Here is a 19,308-nt window from a genome sequence, read left to right as displayed (position 1 = left end):
AGGGGCCCAAAACTGGACACAATATTCCAGGTGCGGCCTCACCAGTGCCGAGTACAGGGGCAGGATCACTTCCCTGCTCCTGCTGGTCACACTATTCTTGATACACGCCAGTATCCCATTGGCCTTTTTGGCCACCTGGGCACACTGCTGGCTCATATCAAGCCGGTAGTCAACCAACACCCCCAGGTCCTTCTCCGCCAGGCAGCTCTCCAGCCACTCTTCCCGAGCCTATAGCGATGCTTGGGGTTTGTATACCCCAAGTGAAGGACTCTGCACTTGGCCTTATTAAAGCTCATGCCATTGGCCTCAGCCCAACGATCCAGGCTGTTCAAATCCTCTGAAGGGCCTCCCTACCCTCGAGCAGATCGACACAGCCTCCCAGCTTGGTGTCGTCCGCAAATTTACTGAGGGTACATTCAATCCCCTCATCCAGGTCATTGATAAAGATGTTAAACAGAACTGGACCCAGCACTGAGCCTGGGGAACCCCACTGGTGACCGGCCTCCAGCCAGCCTTCAGCCAGCCTTCAGCAGGTGACTGGCCCTCCAGCCAGCCTTCAGCTGGTCACCAGTTGTTGAAGCAACATTATATAATCATTGTTGAAGCAACATTATCTAATCATTCAATAAATATAAATACTTGAATTTTCTTCCCAACTCCATTAATTCTTCATAATGCTATAATCATCCTCCTGAAGAGTATAATCATACACACGCCAGTGTATTTGCTGGTCACTAATAGATTTGCTAACCCTCTTCCTCAAAATACGAAAGCTGCCTTAGGCAACACAGCCTAAATCTGGGAGCAAATTCTGAGACAGACCTGTTAACTGTTCCTGATGTCAGAATGATCCAGATTTTAACTGTAAGATGACATCCATAAGAGTAGGGACGAGAGTATCTTTGTTAGAATGTGACAAGTAGCAGTTCTGAATTAAGGCATAATTTAAATGGCTGTTTTGTATGGACGTGTGTAAGAAATCCCAAAAATGGGCCTTCTAGAATCCAATGAAGAGATACTTTCAGGACTACTGTAAAAGACAGCTTAGTACAAAAAAGCATCATTGCATTCCTGTTGTATTTATGTGAAAGTATAATAATACAGAAGCAGTTTACTAACACACAGGTTATCTGATAGAGAAAAGGGTCACCTGTATGAGAGATGGCTAAGCACCCAAAACCAGCTAATCCACATGCTATCATGCATCAGAGGCTGCAAAACCCCAAACCCAGCATTTCCTCCCAAAAAAAACCCCTAATGGTAAGTCAAAAACCTGAAACAGTGCTGTGCCACAAGATGTTAGCAACAAAGAGTTCAGAGTTTACTGGGTACTGAAACAACAAATGACGGAATAAGTGAAATTCATGCAGTTCTCTGATCATATCACATGTTCTACAGAGCTGTGGAGGTTAGGTGGACAAAAAGTAATCCTTGTCAATCTGGCACAGGGATAAAAATTATCTGACCACAGAGCTGGTAATAGATTTAATTCCAAGTAGTGAGCAGATATGACAAGTAGGTGAGAGATAACTTTATGCCATTAGCACAGCACTATATTGTACCCCATGTCCTCTCTAGTATTCATGGCTAAATTTGAGTGCTTTCATGAAAAGTGCAAGAAGAAAAACAAAGGACAAATTATGCACTGAAGGAGGAAGACTCTGACCTCCCATAGTGACCAAGAAGCCCTGAAATGTTGTATATACAGTATAGATAGATGTTCTTTTAAAAAGTAATATTGCTCGCTTTGAATCTCTTTGTACATACCATAAAGTATGATACTTTGAATTCATATCAGAATTTGAGTTTTAAATGTTATGAAATTCCCCTAAATAAGTATATAGTCCCTCCCATAAAACTTTCCAGACTGCATCCTAAAAAAGTTTAGGTTCCCTTCCTAAAGTTTAGAAAACTTCCAGAACTTCATTGTTTTGAAGGTCAGACAGAAATCACATTGTTTAATTACATTGTTAGAATATGCATGAGCATAGTTAAAAAACCTCACAAAACCTCTGAACTCACTTAATGGCTTTTTTTTTAATTGTCTCTATCAGGAGAAATTAACCAGGTTATTTATCTTGTCTATGTTACTGCAGCTTACAGAAACCAACTACAGAGTATTGCAGGTATATTGATAAGAAGATACAATACTATTTCACCACCTGTCTTTATCCCTGGGTATGTTTGGAAAATATTGACAAGGATCTAGCATAGAGTAACATTTCCCATACTGCAAAATCAAGACAAGAGCATATAGAGAGCTGCTTAGTAACCAGGTAGTGCATAAAGTGGTCGGTGGTGTCTTGGGTGCTTCCAGGCACACCTTCGAATGACTGTTGTCTGGTATTCTTGCCAGTGCCCGGGAATCTAGGGTGTTACAAGGACCATGGAGAGCCACCTTTGACTGGCACCAGCGGAGACCTCCAATAAACTTACTACTCCAAACCCTGGCATCAGTTTCCTGCCGAAAGTCAGAAATTTAGGTGAGGGTCTTTGAATACATATGTTACAAAAATGGTTGTTCAGAAATGAAAAGATGGCAATATGCCTAGAGCCTCTATCACATTTCTCTCCCCTGCTCTTTTTTTTACCTTTAGAGGTCTACGGTCTTACTCCCACTCCAGGAGACCTAGCTTTCCCCTCTGGCTATCCAGAGCATCTGAGCAACGAACAATTATAGGGCCAGGATGCGGAGAAAGTATGCTTGCGTACTGCAGTTATGAGGGATAGGGTGCCTCCATTCCATCTTTCTCGTTATTCTTAAATAGCATCCTGACAGCTCAAACAAAAACAGGTTGTGGTGGGACCTCCGACTAACCATGACTTCTCTATAACACACAAATTCTGCTGCCAGCTTTCTTGCTCATACAACCTTCTGCTGTTACTCCTGTATAAATATTATCCCTTCCCTCCTTACGCATCTTGTTGTCAAAGTTTGCAGGCATGGAATCTGTTATGCTTGTTTCTGTGGAAATAATCCTGACTATTGGAGATATGGAGAGGCAGCCAGTAGGAATGCAACAGTGTTGGCTTTGGAGACCATACTCGCCTTGCTGGTGGGATGGGCAGAGGTCATTCTTTTGACAGTAAGTATTGGAACAGGCTCAGTTTTTCTCAAAGGAGAGGACTCAAATGTTCAGCAAATCAGGGAAAAGGGTTTAATGCATATGAAAGTGTTGCACGCAAAACAGCAAAACACCTAAAATCAGTATAAATACAGCTGCTTTCCATTGCTGCATAAAATTCAACATCCATTAATAATGTGAAGTAGCTCTTCCAAGAATGAATGCCTGCTCAGGGCAACTGACTCAACGCTCCAGAGATTGTCTCTTACTTTCCCACAAGTGGTACTACATCAGCTATCACAAACAGCATGTCACAGAAAGACTCCTTCAGAACTGGTCTTACCAGAGAGTAGATACATGATTAAGTGAGGCACCTCAAATAAAATTTCAATCTACACCAACTTGAAATTTTTTTTATTAAACCAGACAAGACGTGCTATAACCTGATTAACACAACACAAAGCATTGTAGTAGAATTGGGACAGGGAAGGAGTGTACCACAGAAGTACAAACAAGTTAGGTGCTATTATGACCATAGTTGAGTTCCATAATTTCTTATACATAGAATCCTCCTTTCTACTTCTACTTTTCAGTATACATACCAGTGCCAGCTGCGTAACTTCACAGGATGACGGTATGAGTACCCAGTTGTCTAGCTGCAGTACAGTACTGGCTCCAGTATAGCTGGGAGTACGGAAAAGTTTACAGTATGCACCAGTACGTTGTTTGCTTTCTCTAATCTCAGCTGCCTCTGATGTAGAGAGCTACCTTTTAAAGTCGAATTATAAACCTCTGAACTCTATAAGTCATATCATTTTCCACCTGCTGACACCACAACCAAATTCCCATCTCCTTACTCTAAAACTCTGATTCCCAGCTTAGCGAGACAGAAAGACATTTCAGTGAGTCAGGAATTTAGTCCCTGCTCACTTCCAATTCTCCCCAGGATATGGAAAGAAGCACCAGAGTTGCATGTTGCTTTCAAGTGTTAATGTAGCATGGACCTTCACACTGCAGCATCCTGTTTCCTTCTGCTCTGCGTTCCACATCCTTGACGGGTAAAGACCCCGTTGTAGCGTTCTTTGTCTGAATGACTGAGGGGCTTAGGTAAAATTTACCCTGAGGACCTGCACTGGTCTTTCTGGTAAACAGCAAGGGAGAGAGCTATGGCCAGGTAAGAGAGGTCATCCTAGTAACTGCCACCTATTTTCTTTTGCGGATGAGCAACACCTGCTCATCTCATTCTTCTTTCAGGTTATGTCATATCCCCACTTCACACTCCAATCGCTGTATGTATACACATGCCCACCCGCCCCTCCCAAACCCCCCACAGTCCCCACCCCCTGTTAACCGTATGTGTTTCTGTGCTACTGTCACGCCTAGAAGCTGTACAGGCAGACCCACACACAGAATTCTGCCAGCTGTAGAAGGAAATGTAGAGAGGGGAAGTATTTCCATTCCATATGGGGCAATGCTGTACTTCATTAGGCATCTGTGGAGCACTAGTCAGTGGCGTTCTTAGTATGCTAGGTTTGAAGAACGTGCAATTCAGTAATTACAAACATGCACAGCCAAATCTTACAACACCTATAAGCCATTTGCGAAGAAAGAATTTGATATCTCAATGACAAATTTCAATTGTATCAATGCAATCTATTCTATCTATTAAAAAAATTCTGTCTATTCAATTAAATCACCAGCTTTGTTAGCAGGGAGTTAAGTGCCAAAAAATTCCTCTATGGGGGCTCAGGAACCGCTGTAGGGTCTTTCATGTTTTTTCCTATTCTTCTTTCATATTTTTTCAGTTCCTCTGTAAGATCTCTCATAGTGCAGCACTGAAGTGTGAGGCTTGCACAGGCTGTGATCAAGCCTACTTCCAGAAAAAGAATGTTTTCACGTGATTTTTCTGGCAGACGTAATGCTACTAACTTGTTCTCGTTCCCCCAGCTTCCGTTTAATTGTATTTATATTAAGCTCTTTCTCAGAGAGCCTGTGAAAACTGAGACACTTCAAAACACTTCATTTTAATTTCCATTCTCACAGGCCTGTTTACAGGGCTTTATTAAGCTTCAGAGAAAATAATTCTAGCATGATTCTCAGGTCCTGCAGCCTATGATATGAGGGAGTGATAAACTCTGATACAAACAGTTTTGTTAGTAATATTATATAATATAAATAGTATTGGTGTATATTGAAGAGATATATAAATACATATATATAGTGCATATATACCCTATATACAGTACATTTTACAAATTATATATGTGTATATATAGATATGCATCAAGTCAGTTGGCTCGCATTTTAATTTCTCTCTTGTTTCATTGGTTAAATAAGTTTGGCATTAGGAATCTGGGTAGTTGTCAAGGAATATAAAGATTTACCAGGTGTGTGGCTTGTTTTGATTTAAAAGGTAGCAACAAATCTAAAGATTTTCTTTAGACCTCGTAACAGGATCTTTTTCAAGTTACATAGTGACAGTAATGTCAAACATAAATTGGACAAGATCAAAAGACAGGATGCTTAAAAGCACGTATAAATGGCCACAAAGGTGATTAAGAGATTGTAGCATCATTGTACAGAGGAGAAACTGAGAGCTCTTGGATTGTTTAGGCCTTGAGAAAAGAAGGCTCAGGGGGATCTTTTCAGTTTGTAGGAATAACTGATGGGAGGGTCTAAAGATGAAGCCAGACTCTCAATGTTGTCTACTGAATAGACATGGAGGCAATAGGCACAAAATCAAATACCAGGAAAATCCATTTAAATATAAGGAAAGACTTTTTTTATGGTGAGAGTGACAATGGAACAGGCTGCCTGTAGAGGTTGTGGAGTCTCCATTCCTTGAGACTCAGAACTTAGACAATGTCTCCTGCTTTGAGGCAGGGGGATTGGACTAGACAGTCTCCAGGGCCCCTTCCAACCTTCAGCTATTCTACGAAGATTTGTTTTTTCAGTTTGACAAGACTGCAAAGGAATTTCGATAATTCAACAGTGAGCGTTAGTAGTCACTAATCCACTTGCCTGCCTGCCTGATAGGGATGGAGTAGAAGTCCCTAAATCAGTGATTTAACTTTCATGCTCTTCCTGCAGGGATGCAGGAAAGGTACATGGTTACATACAAGGACAAAGGATAGTTGCAGTATTCAAGATTGATCCATAGGTCTCAGAATAATGAGCCGGAATGACTGTATCGTCTCAAGCGGATGCAACGTAATAGCTGTGCTCCCAGTGCTGTGGAAAGTAAAGAATACCAGTCTGCGAGACAGTGCATCCTGCTGGGGGAGGAACTCTGTACCTTCAAGTCACGTTGGAGTATTAGAATCTACAGAGTGCTAAAGCTGTGCCTAATGAATGTGTAACCTCTTTGTTTAATTTTTCTCCCTCTCCTTTTCACAGCCCTTATTGGTGCCTGTGGAGGGAATTACACTTCTGCTACAGCTGTGATCTATTCCCCAGATTTTCCTGACACATACGGCACAGGCAAAGTCTGTTACTGGACTATACAAGTTCCAGGAGCATCTCGAATCCACTTCAGCTTTGCCCTTTTGAAATCAAAGATGCTACAGATATGGTGGAATTGCTGGATGGCTATACCTATCATGTTCTAGCTCGGTTTAATGGCAAGAATCGGCCTCCTCACACCTTTAATATCTCTTTGGATTTTGTAATTTTGTACTTTTTCTCAGATGAATCAATCAAGCCCAGGGATTTGCTATCAGATATAGAGGGGTAAGAGGCTAAATTTGCTGAGTTTCTACCTTTCAATGAGCCGTAAAGCATTTAATTCATACAGGAGATTTCTGAAGCGGCAAAAAAAAGAGGAAATATTTTAAATCCATGTCTACGAGGTGTGTCATCTATCTTGTTTCCACTGCGCAGTGAGTAAAAGCTTCACTAAAATATTCTCTCAATTTGGAACAGTCCAGTCAGCTATGTCATAATAGCAAAATTTAAATTTTCAAAAATTCAATCCTATACATACCTGCCTTTCAAAAACAGATTGGAAAAATGACAAAGCTGAAGAAAACAAAAAACCCGTAGTCCATCTTCTTCTTAGTTCATCTTGGCTCTCTCCAACAGTCCTGTTCCACTCAGATGGAAAGTCAGCAGGAGAAAACATTTTAGTCCTCGAGTTGTACTTACTGTTGTGATGAACAATTAGCTTCCAGTAAAATTCTGAGAACCCCAGCTTGGTGAAGTACAGGCTTTTTCTGGCATCAGACATGATTCAGTTATTGGAGTTCTCTAAGTAAACCAGAGAGCAGCACATGTCTGTTTAGAAGCACAATATAAAGTCCAATCACACCTGTTAAGAAATTGTTTTTGTAATCATACTCTTGTGTTTTCAGCTGTGAAGGACAATGTGCATCAAAACAAGATTCCAACGAATCAGACCATGTCAGAGAAGATAAATGAACAAGCAAATCTCAGCATCAATGCAGCCCGGTCATCAAAGATACTTTATGTCATCACAACCAGCCCAAGTCATCCTAGTAGCTCCATGCCTGGTAATATTACATGGAAATGTGGAAAAGGAAAAACATTTTGCCAAGGCACAATCTATAGTCACTGTTTGCTTTGCCTCCTCCACATTTTCTGATCTTACTAACAGATGAATTTTCATTTAGTCTAATTGCCTCTAACTGTGCTGCTCTTATTACTTCTCAAAACTCAATTCTCAGCATAAATCAGTTAGAAATAGTCTGAAGAAGGTGAGTCCTTGAGAATAAAAGGACATCAGAATAAGATATGAGTCAGAGCAGCCTCCTTAGTAGGATCAGCTTCAGTGACCAGTGCATACCACAGAAATGGCAAAAGGTGCTGAAAAAAGAGAAAAGCTTTTGTAGGGTCTGGAAGAGCCTTAATGCTGGATGCATCCCAGTTATCTCAATTCACAAAAGCTACAGCTACAAAGAGGGCTAGACAAGGATGAAGCAAGTTAATGAGTGCAGGGAGATGCCACTGAGAACTGTCGTGTGTCTAGACCTCATCTTGAAGACATGACTTCATTCAGGAAATTGTTGAGTTGTAAATAATTGAAGACTAAAAATGCACTCTCAGTGAATATCACTATTGGTCTCTCCTATCTTTCAACTACTCTGGGCATCTGCTTTTATGTATCTTTTCAGCTGGGCCTCGATCACGCTGTGGACACTCTAATAGTTCTGTAGGTCCTGATGCGGTCCACATTCCAAATCTGAAGCGTAAGGACATGACTGCACATGAGCTGCATATAGTCAACGAACTGGCCAGGTTGCAGACATGCCCAAGATCCAGGGCAAGATAGTCCTGGCACTGGGCCCAGACTAGTGCCTGAGATATTACCACAGTTACATTTAAGCTGCCTAGTCTTAACGAGCTTGGGTCATACCAACCTAAGATGAAACTGGCACCCTTGGATTTTATGCAGTTATGAAAATACTGTTAGAATAATCATGAAACAGTCAATGCTTTGAGAAAGGAGCATTTTGTGGGAGAGACTTAGTCTTCTTTTTTTACTCCTTTGAGCTTCAGGACTTCTGAAGGTGATGGCCTTTATGCAGTTGTTGTAATAATTCAAAGTCCTTGCAAGACTGTCAGTGTGCTAAGCATGTCAGAGTTACTTCCCAGTGCCATCGTCGTTTCCCATCTCAGACATGCTGTAGCCTCCCACTGCAAGATTGTGGAAGTCAAAATGACAAGGTCATCTAGTATTTAGAAATAGCTTCCCTGAGCCCAATCTCTTAGTGGTTCAAATGGTTACCATGTGTCAAGTTGTTCCTTAAGTCCTGCTTGACTTGCTGGTACAACCAGAACTAAATTTAAATGTAAAATAGAATGACAAAGAGCTGTCAGTGTTAAGTGATAAAATAACAGAGTACAAATACTATCACCTGTCTCAGTAGACTCTAGAAAGGTAAAAAAAAAACCCTACTTAGTGATTACTTACATAATTATTGATATAAAACTAAGCCATCTCCCTGCAAACATAGAATTACTACTGGTGCCATATATTCTAGTATGTTGTTTAGACTGCCTTTAAATTTTCCTCTGAGTGAGTTTTGATTCCTTTCCTAGATACTAGTTAGATAATTTTACTGATATATGCTTAAGGAGCAGTACTGCATGGGAAAAAACAGTTCTGACTGAGAGTTACACAGTTTCTGCCAGTCTGCAGAAAATACTTCAAGGTTTAAGGCATCTTCAAATTACAGTGTTGAAAAAAAGCATCATAAGGCTATGTGTTTCTTTTGTGCAATATTCTTACTTGAAAAATTGAAAGTAAATGAATGTACTGAGAGCTCCTTCCTCCCCTCTCCTCCCCTTCCCCTCCTCTCCCCTCCCTTCCTCTCCCCTCTCCTCTCTCCTCTGCTGTCCCTCTCCCTCTCTTCTCTTTTACAGAGTGGACAATATACAGTCTCACAGCACTGCTAATCCTAAGTGTTACAGCCATAATAGCAAAGATATTTCTGCACATAACCATGAGGTAAGTATGGAGCAAAACTATCCCTGGAGAATGGACATCTCAACTCTGTACCAAACCTGGTACATTTCATTTCTCTGCCTTCTGATACTGCCAGATTGGTCATATTCAAAACCAAGTTATATGTTGCGTGTTTGTATTCTCATAAAAGATATTAAATAAGCACATTTTTTAACTTTCCAGTCTGTTAGGATAGCATTTGCTGCTAGAATCTCTCTTTTGGTCTTGTTTTGACAAGATTCGTATTTCAAGGAATAAAAAGGTTTCTCATACTGACTGATGTTATATAGCAAAGAGGAAAATTTAATCAGACATCTAGCATTGGTGGGAAGAGGTCAAATGATGAGAATACTTTGTGGGAAAAAAGCTAAAACCTCAAACCAGATCAGAGAACCAGGGAAAAAAGTTACATATAGACTAGTTAATACTTACTTTCTTTTATGAAATGTTGAAAATGGTTCAAAATACAATCCCAAATATGAAAAGTTGTATTATGGTGTGACACTTAACCAGTATAGTTTGGTGGGGTTTTTTTGCCTATTAAAAACAACATAATTTTATTACTATATTTCTCTACACTTACTCCGAGTAATTTTTGTGGCCCCTAGATGGACACTCATTGAATGAAATGATGGGTGACTTATCAACAAATCATAAATGTTGAATATTTTATTTACATACCACAAACAGGCTTAAATATACAAGGAAATTAATTTATATTAATAGCAATTAGTAATAGAATATCTACAGACTTCTTAGCTTAATGTCACTGCTTTAATTAGGGTAGCAACTACTCTAGCAACAGAATGCCTAACTTTTCATTTGGTCAAGAAACAACCAGCAAACGCTCCAAAAACCTACATACCTGTGCAGCAGGTAAAAAGGTGTCACAGAGGTAGTGGAAGCAGCTAGCATTACCCATGTAGCAGTAATGCAGACATACTAATAATAGCAGCTTCCCAAGCACCTTAACACCTGGAGTGAATTAACACTTGTTTTGTAGATCCCATCAGATATCATCTGCAACTGAAACAGAAGATTCCAATGAGGTTACTACTGGTGAGATCTGGAGTATATTTTATCAGCCATCCACATCAATATTTATCTTCAAGAAAAAGCTTCGAAGTCAACAAGATGATTGCAACCCACTAGTGGGAAACTGAAGTATCTTTTATTTTACAAGAATCAATCTTCTTAAAATCCAGGTGACTTGAGAATAATCCTTTTTTACTGTCTCAATCTCATATTTGTTTTCCAAAAAGTCCATTTCCAAAGGCCTTTGAGTGACTTTGCCTATCTGCTGTTCTCTTGGGTATGCTAATGACAACATATTTAATTTCGACAATAGTTTTGCAATATCTAGTGCTCATCAAATCTGTAGCACTGTTAATTACTGCCTTTAAACCAAAGCACTTAAAATACGTGTAGAAACCTGTAAAATCCAGAATGTCCTGTACACCTGCCAAAAGTAATTGAATCTGCAGGTCGAGGACTTCTTGTGTCCTACTTTCCTGTACCACTGTATTATATCAAGCTACTTTAGTGCCTTTATTCTCAAGGCTGAAGGCAGAGGTAGATACCGATAACTTGTTCAGCTGCCACAGCAACCAGAGCTTATTTGCCTTAATGTAAACATGTCTAAATGGGACTTGCAGTAAAATGGGAGTCAGAGACTTTGAGAAACTATCAGCCTGGTTGCCCAGTGCTCTGCTGTTTCTACATTTTCTGTTTCTACAAGCAGAGATGTACAAATAAAAATCAAATCAAATTCAGGAGGCAAACACTATGGAGTTTCAGCTGCAAATGTGAGTTTCGATGGAGCACTGCTCACCAGGTCAACATCTGCACAAGCAACAAAGACTTTTCAATGACTATGTTGGACCCATCATTCACTGATGATTATGATAATTTTGTTCATATTCACAGTAATCCTTAAAAAACTATTGTACTCCAGTCTGAAGTCCTGCATTCATTCTGGATGTAAGCTTAGGGCTTCTCAAAGGATTGTCCAAAGAAATTGTAAATCCACTGAATTTTTAAACAGTGAGGCTGACTAACACAAATTCTTACTCTGAAGTTAAAGATACTGATGTCAACAGCCTAACCTATTTAGAAAGTTGTAGCCTGCTATCAACAACTCACCTATGCCAGGCTGTGCATCTGAACACATCTACATTAGTTGTCTCAATACTTATCTTTGAGAAGAAAAAAGTGTCTCCTTACTGCAAAATCTAAATTGAATTGCATTTTTAAGATTAATGCCCTTAATTGTCAAAGAACTAAAACATCAGTGAGGATCTGATCTGTGAAGTAATTTCTCTTTGATTGCAACAGACAGCATTAACTATTCTTTCTCTTTGGTAGAATATCTGTCCACCACAATGCTCAGACTTTGCATCCCGCCACTGGGGATCAACAGGGAGACTTTCAGCCTCAGTACGTCCAGACCAGCAGGATATTTAGGAAAAACTGACAATACAGAAGTCAGATAAATTGACTCAAAAAATTTGCTGAGTGAGCAGCTCCTCAGTTAGAGGAAATTTCATGAGAGCCATTAAAGTACAGTAATTCTTGTTAAGACAAAAGGAATAAATATCAGTTTAAACATAAACCAATGGTCTATGTATACCAGACCTGCAGTCAGAGAAACAACTATTAAATCTGCATCTGCAAAAGATGAGTAAGAAAATTGTCACTGAGTTTAAATTCATTATAGTATCTGCCCTTCTGTTTTTAATGTATAACTCTCTCCCCTTCATTAGGTCTATAGATTTCCTTGAAAAAATAGGGTATTCTAGGAATTAAACAATGAAATACTGTGCCTTACTTGCCATTGTAGATCTAGTCTTTCACCGGAACTGAATACATTCCAGCTCCATTATGTATCACAGATGAGTTCCAGAGACAGCCTGAACAATACCACAATAAATGCTTAATAGAAACAAGACTTACTAAGCCAGTATTATGGAATTGTTTATATCAAAAATGGAATATCATGGGAACATCTAGTACTTTCTTGCTTGAGCTGCTGGAAAGAATACAGGAAAAGATAATTACAGTATTGCCTAAAATCAAGACAGGACGAGTTGTAAATAGCTAGTTCTCTCTTACATGTCATCAGGTTGGGCCAAAAAAAAATTATCCATTTTCGAACCAAACAAAAATTTTTAAATTGCCGTTTTAACAATCAGTTTTGCATCATGCTGTGTAGGGAAAGAGTCTACTGCCACGATTTGTAGCAAAACAAATTAGTTTGCATCCTAAGTGTGCTTAATATGGGTCCCTAATAGAAAACCAGGAGGAGAGAGTCAGTGTGTCAGAGCTAGATCCTTAAGAGTGAAGTTATTAGCACATTGTGATGAAGCTTTGTTTGCTTGCCCTCATCAAATGTTCTTTAGCAGTTAACGTATACAGTCAAAGGGACATTTATAAAGCAGTTAGCTAATGCTGATAAACTGAAAAGCATCAGGAGCACCCCATGACTGATTGCTACTGCAGAAGGAAAAAATACGGAACCGCTAAGCTTCTCTTCTTCATTAAGCATTTAATTTCACTTTAAATTAGAGAAGCCCATTACAACAAACAACAAAATAGACTGATGCTACTAATGCAAAATCTAGAGAATTTAGAAACCCGAGATTTTGCATCAATCCCATCCTCAACTATTTTTTAAATAATAAAATCGTATTTCATAGGCCTTTCTTAGGGAATGTTTATCCAATTTCTGTACGAAAGACACATAAAACCAGCAGTTATAGCAGATTAACTGACCATGGCAACAGTGAACATGACTGAGCATAAGGTATTGGACAGTGCACAGGTAAACACACTAAGAAAAGCATAGAGGAAATTGTTATGTTCCCCCCAGACCTTTCAGATTGTCTGATTCTAGACACCTGTAATACTAGGAAACACAGCAGTAGATAGAAATGCATCGTCGGGATCCATTAAATAGCACTTCTCCACTATACAGTCTTAGACCATAAAGAGCAGGTAGATCTCTGCTGTGGATTTTTCCAAATGTAGTATGATCACTCTCACTCCTAGTGCAAACACTTCAGTGGTATGGTGGTATATGGTCAACATATATGGTATCCATTAGCACTTTATGATCTTTGCTATAAGGGTTTGGGGAGAGAAAGAAAGAAAAGTCTGACATGCACAACTGTTGTAATCCCACATGATTCAGCATACAGAAACGCCCGTATGACACTAGCAGCTGAGTGCTGACAGCTGGAGGGCACAGACCACCTCAGGATGTTAGTGTTTACAGCATTTTCTTCACAAATTGAAAATAACTGCAGAAGAATTTGCTTGGAATTGTAGCTCAATGGCCTTCTGACCTTCTACCTAGCAGTTCCCTCAACAGGCGGGACAGGCTGTAAATGTGACAATTCAAAAGCACTGTTTTGACAACAAAAACCATCATGAGGAGCTGCCTCCTCAGTAGTACACGCATTCCACCCCTGCTCTGGCCCCCACCATCGCTCTGTTTGTGTTGGTATGACTGGCTATGTGTGGTGCAATAACTGAACAGGTTAAAAATTACCAATCGCTTTTTCTTCCCGGAGTTACTTTTAAAGCGAGATGAGTTCTCTGATCTTGTTTATTGGGTGGTGCACGGAGAGGTAGCTAACACAGCCAGTGGAACAATAAGCCATAGGAAAAAGACAGTTGTCTGCCCCAGAAGCAGGGGCAGTAAGTACTTATGCTGCCGCTGCCACTGTAGCAATTTCTGAGACTGCCCCTTACTTTATGGACCGTGTTAGCCACAATAGCCTACAGTGTATTGGACCTCAGCAGAAGGGGGCCAGCTGGACAGAGGGGCTCTCATAATTCAAAATCTACATTTAAAACTAGTTTAGTTTGTTGACTAAATGATTTTATATGTACTTTTGTCTTAATATTGTTATGTTGGGGGGAAATAGAGACTGTGTTATTTAAAAATGTGTGATATGTTATCATAGTAATATATATATTTATATATATATAGGAAATGCATTATTTAATAGAGCGTATTATGCTTGTATCTTGCTAACATTTTATAGGAAGAAAAGATGTTAGTTTACACTCTGGGAAAAATAAATTTTCTGTACACTGTAACCGTAGGAAAAAATCAAAGATAATTCATTGGTATATATGATAAAAGAACACCGAGAAGAGGGTAACGCAGACTCAGTTTTGTGGCAGAATAGATGCTGATGAAACAATTGCTTTAAGACACGCTTTCCTCCTTTGAATCTCTTGCAATTGTATTAGGCTGTTCATGAGATTCTACAAATTCATGTGCCTATACTCTAAGGACCATTTTAACATCAAACATGTCATCTGCTTTTTCAATCAAGCATTAACATCATCTTTTTTAGGGCTTGTTTCTCCCAGATTTTCTACAGACAGTACAATGTTGAGGAGGTCTATCACATTGCTCACGCAGACAAGCCAGTGGTACTGCAGAACTATAGCCTCTGTATTCCAGGCTCCCCTGGCAACAGTATAAATGGGAGATGGCCCTGGAAACTGTACTGAATCTGAAGCCTGTATGACTACAGGCCAAACACATCAGCAGACACTTGGCTGCCACTGAATGAGCATGACTAGCTATTCTAGTTTCATCTTCTGCTTAATAAGCCCTTTCAGGCAGCGGGAAGGACTGCCAGCAGATTGTTCTAGTGCACCACATTGCCTAAAGGAAGGGTGAACTACAAAAACAACTTCTGACAAATACTTGTTCAACTGGTTCTTGATACCTTGCAGCAATGGTATTTCACAATCTTCTAATGAAATACAGTCCAGTGATAGTTTCACCTGAATATTATTCTAGACATTTATGAACAACTTTAGCATTCTGCTACCTTGAGATCTTGAGAGTGAAAAATATAATTGTCTTCAGACCAAACCACTTTTTCTGTAACAACTCATCCCCAACACAGATACATTTCGTGCAACTTTCTCAACTGTACTGAGCAGCTGCACTTTGGGATGAAGTTTGGCATTCTGAATTTCAGTCTGAAGACAACTTACTGTAAATCCAAAGGCTATCACATGAACCAATAAGACTGACAAGAAATCAGAATAAATCAAACTTCAAATAACTCACTACTGAAATATGTGCTGTGTTTATATGTGGTCATCCTGCATTCAGCAATAGCTGTAAGTAGTAATTATAAAAAAAACCCCAACAGTAAATTTCTGCAGGAAGAATTCAGTTAGTATCGCTAAAGTGCAGACAAGCATTGAATAAGAGAGGCAGAAACTGCTGCAGTTCACCAGCCAGATTACAGCAGGATTGTCTGCCGTGGAGGTTAGGAGATAATATTTGAGCTGGAAATGCTGAAAATGATTACATACGGAAAAAAATGTTACCGCTACTGAGAAGCCATTTCTGGCGGTAACAGCAAATGAAGTTTTCAGTTTTCATGTTTCAAACTGTTATAAGTAACTATAACAATTCTTTTTGTGTTTTTCCCCACAAATTGCAAGTAACATGTAATGCTGTTTCCACTTTCTTTGTGACATCCATTTTTTTCTTTAATTAATTCCTCCTTCTCACACCAAATAATGCTACACTCTCTCAAAGAAATTTACAGCTGTACTTATATGAATGTCTGAATACCAGTGTCAGATATCAAAATTGTCTCTAGCTTTTCATGTCAGGACTCAAACTCTCCTTTTCTTTAGAAACACTGCTGTCACAGGGGATTTGCCTCCCCTTACACAGGGGAAGTAATTCTGCTCTCCTTTCTTGCCGTTCAGGTTACACTTCTGTTTCTTCTGGGAACTGTTGCCTTTTTTTGGTTGGTGTTTTTTTTTTTTCCTAAGCAACAGTTTCATTCCCCATGAAGGAAACCTATTCTTTATTCTGAAATAGACACTTTTCTATGAAGCCTTTAAGTTACAGGAGCACAGTGCTTCCATTGCAAGATAAAATACCTGGTTTCAGGTATGCTGTTTTCTCCCTGGCCAAAGACTACAGCCGTGATGGCTCCACACAGAATGAATATGGCCATCCTTCTAAGGACATTTTTCTCTCCACACTACACAAGTAACAAACAATGCTAACTAACTAACAGCTGTCATAGGATTTGACAGATGCACCCAATATTGCTACAGTAAAATGAGATAGTGTTACAGAAGCACCAAGTGTTACCATAATGTACAATCTCATTAAGAATAATCTGCTCCTGCTTTTCTTGTTTTACCATATGGACGTTCCACGCAGGGTTACGGTGCCCATGGGAGCCTCATTTTGCCACAAATTTCTTCCTTAAATATTGTACCTCAACAGTGAAAAGAACCTTCCCCTGCCAAATATCAGAATAGTGATTTTTGATAGAAAATGTTTACATTTAGTCATTAAAAAAAATATAAACTGACAACAAAGAAGAGACAGAACACCACGTGTGTGCACACACACACAAAACTAAGTACCACATTCAGTTTCTCACTGATTATTTTGTGGGCCAGCAAGGGTAAAGGCATGGCCTGTTCTCAGAAGCACAATTGCCTCACAGTTTTCTTTAGAACAAGAAATGAGAAAAACCAAACAGTAGTCAGCAATAGTAAACTGGGGGGGTGGAGGGAAGGAAGAGGAAGGAGCCTCAGATGTGACCCATTAGCACAGGCATATCAGCCAAACACATATGGCAAGTTTTATGCTATTTTTTAAGAACAATTGTTTAATGAACTGATTTGCAAATAAAATGCATCTCTTTTATCACTGGCAATTGCCAAAATTCTGTTCACCAAGCAAAAAAAAAAGGCATGTGCTTTGATTGAGAAAGCGCTCGGTGCTGCGTACTCCCCCCTACCTGTTGCTCTTCCGCTATTCTGTCTGTCTTCTCACACAGACCAGACTTTCCCACAGTACCTGAGATGAGGGTTATAACTGATCTTCATGCCAGAAGGAGTTCCATGCAAAATTATACCCTTCAGTTCAACAGTCTGTTATCCCAAACACAGAGTTTCCACATACAAAACAGCGGGCTGGAGATAAGTAAGGCTCATTTCTTGGCTGAATGAGGTGACTGAATTACACTGCACTTGAACATGGATGGGAGAGGAGGGGGAGAAGTCCGGGGGATTACCTTTGGGAGAAAGAAGAAACTGGAGGTGGTAACTGGAAAGGATTTTGTGTGTCTGTCACTGGATGGGAAATAACATATGGAGGCAAACTGTACAACAACATGTAAAATATTACATAAATATGTGTCTATACACACACACACACACAGAGCTTGTTAGCCACATACCTCCAAATTCCTCTTTCGTTGTCTGCACAAACATCTTTGTGCCCTCTGCCGACAACAAGAGAGCTGCACAGCACTGAGTTTCACTTCGGTGGGACCAGCATTTCAGGATCCAGGGTAAGGAATGGGATCTAGCTTGACTACTCAAGCTATGATTTATCCAGTTGCGCCTACCTGCATCATGCTGGCTCAGGTTTTGAAACAGTTTTATTTCAGGACAATAAATTATTTTTACCTTAAAGTAAACCAGAATTAAGTTCCTCTGCTACAGGGAACAGGCAGGTTCGAAACATCAATAAGGATGCCTTCCAGCACATGAGTCACTCCTCACTCACGTGCCTGGAGGATTCAGGGGCTTGTAAGACACCTCCCCTACCCCCTACAATAACCTGCACACTATACAAAGGCCCAAGTGCTGTCCTGTTAGTTATGGATGGTCACTCCGCAGTCTCAGCTTCACTGCATTTCCTCCCATTTCCCCTGGCAGAGCTGTTACCCCATCTCTTCCACAACGTACTCTGGTGCACTACTTTCCTAACCCTTCCTTTCCCTTCTGCGCCCTTCATCTTCTTCACCTTCCTAGGTAATCTTTGTTTTCTTGCAATGAATATATCTAGTTTCCCCTCCTCCTCCACAGTATTGACCACATGTGACCAGGGATGCTGAAGCAACAGGCAGCACTCATACCACACAGATACTGCGTGAGACTAGCTGGGGACAGTATTGGGAAGGCAGCTAAAACTGTCAAGTACTAGACTTACACTGCACACAGTACTAGGTAAAAAAAGCTTATTTCTGGTTGATCTTCAACTGTGGCACTTGTTGAAAGCTGAATGGTCCTGAGACAGATCATTATGGGTCGCCTGCAGAAGAAAACTCTTCTGAAGTTTCTATCATGATCATCTTTGTTAGGATCTGTACGTGTGTGTATGAATATACATGTCCACCTATCTATTATTTTTAGAAAGGAAAAAATATTGTTGTTTATTACAGTTCATCTCAGTATATCTAGGACTATACTTCGAGGAACACAGCTATCCATGTCCTTTCCCCCAAAGCAAGAAGGACAACTTCCACATGTATATGCAATAAAACTGTATTTTGTGTGGTTTTGCCTTTTTTTTTTTTTAATACAGATATTTGTACACTTTCTTACAAAACTGCAGGTAACTACAACTTTTCTTAAATCATTTTTGGTCGGCAAGTACTGTAAAATCTTTGTGTGCAATTATCATGTATTTACAGGGCCTCATGTTAGTGATTTTCAATGATTATTACAATAATGTCACACACTCTCAAATAAGACATGGCTTAAGATAAATATATTAGTAAATAAATATTCTGAGAACATATTTCCATAAATGAAATGTGCTGTTATACATATACAGAATATATACAAGATGTTTTCTAGCTTTTAAAACATTTTAAAAAATGGTAATGAAGGAGAAAGAGCCCTTTGACCATATTACAAATCTTTACAGCAAATTTTATACAAAACAATTTTAAGTGCTATAAGATAAGTTTAATCAAAACA

At 39.6% G+C, this 19,308-nt stretch overlaps 1 protein-coding gene across 1 annotated transcript in view; it reads left to right on the top strand.

The window, feature by feature from the left end:
• KREMEN1 (kringle containing transmembrane protein 1) overlaps positions 1–10,691 on the top strand; it is a 31,065-nt gene extending 20,374 nt beyond the window's left edge. Inside the window, 12 exon segments of the mRNA XM_086623591.1 lie at positions 2,357–2,415; positions 2,417–2,437; positions 2,439–2,483; positions 2,935–2,950; positions 2,953–3,009; positions 3,012–3,086; positions 6,462–6,605; positions 6,608–6,751; positions 6,754–6,801; positions 7,415–7,573; positions 9,447–9,531; positions 10,532–10,691. Of these exon segments, the coding sequence (XP_086479717.1) occupies positions 2,357–2,415; positions 2,417–2,437; positions 2,439–2,483; positions 2,935–2,950; positions 2,953–3,009; positions 3,012–3,086; positions 6,462–6,605; positions 6,608–6,751; positions 6,754–6,801; positions 7,415–7,573; positions 9,447–9,531; positions 10,532–10,691 (1,013 nt within the window).
• The last annotated feature ends 8,617 nt before the right edge of the window (positions 10,692–19,308 follow it).

The sequence above is a fragment of the Tauraco erythrolophus genome, chromosome 19 (genome assembly GCF_009769465.1).
Source record: "Tauraco erythrolophus isolate bTauEry1 chromosome 19, bTauEry1.pri, whole genome shotgun sequence".
NCBI lineage: Eukaryota > Metazoa > Chordata > Aves > Musophagiformes > Musophagidae > Tauraco > Tauraco erythrolophus.
The sequence above is the reverse complement of the archived record's forward strand: the minus strand, read 5'-3'. Positions and strand labels throughout refer to the sequence as shown.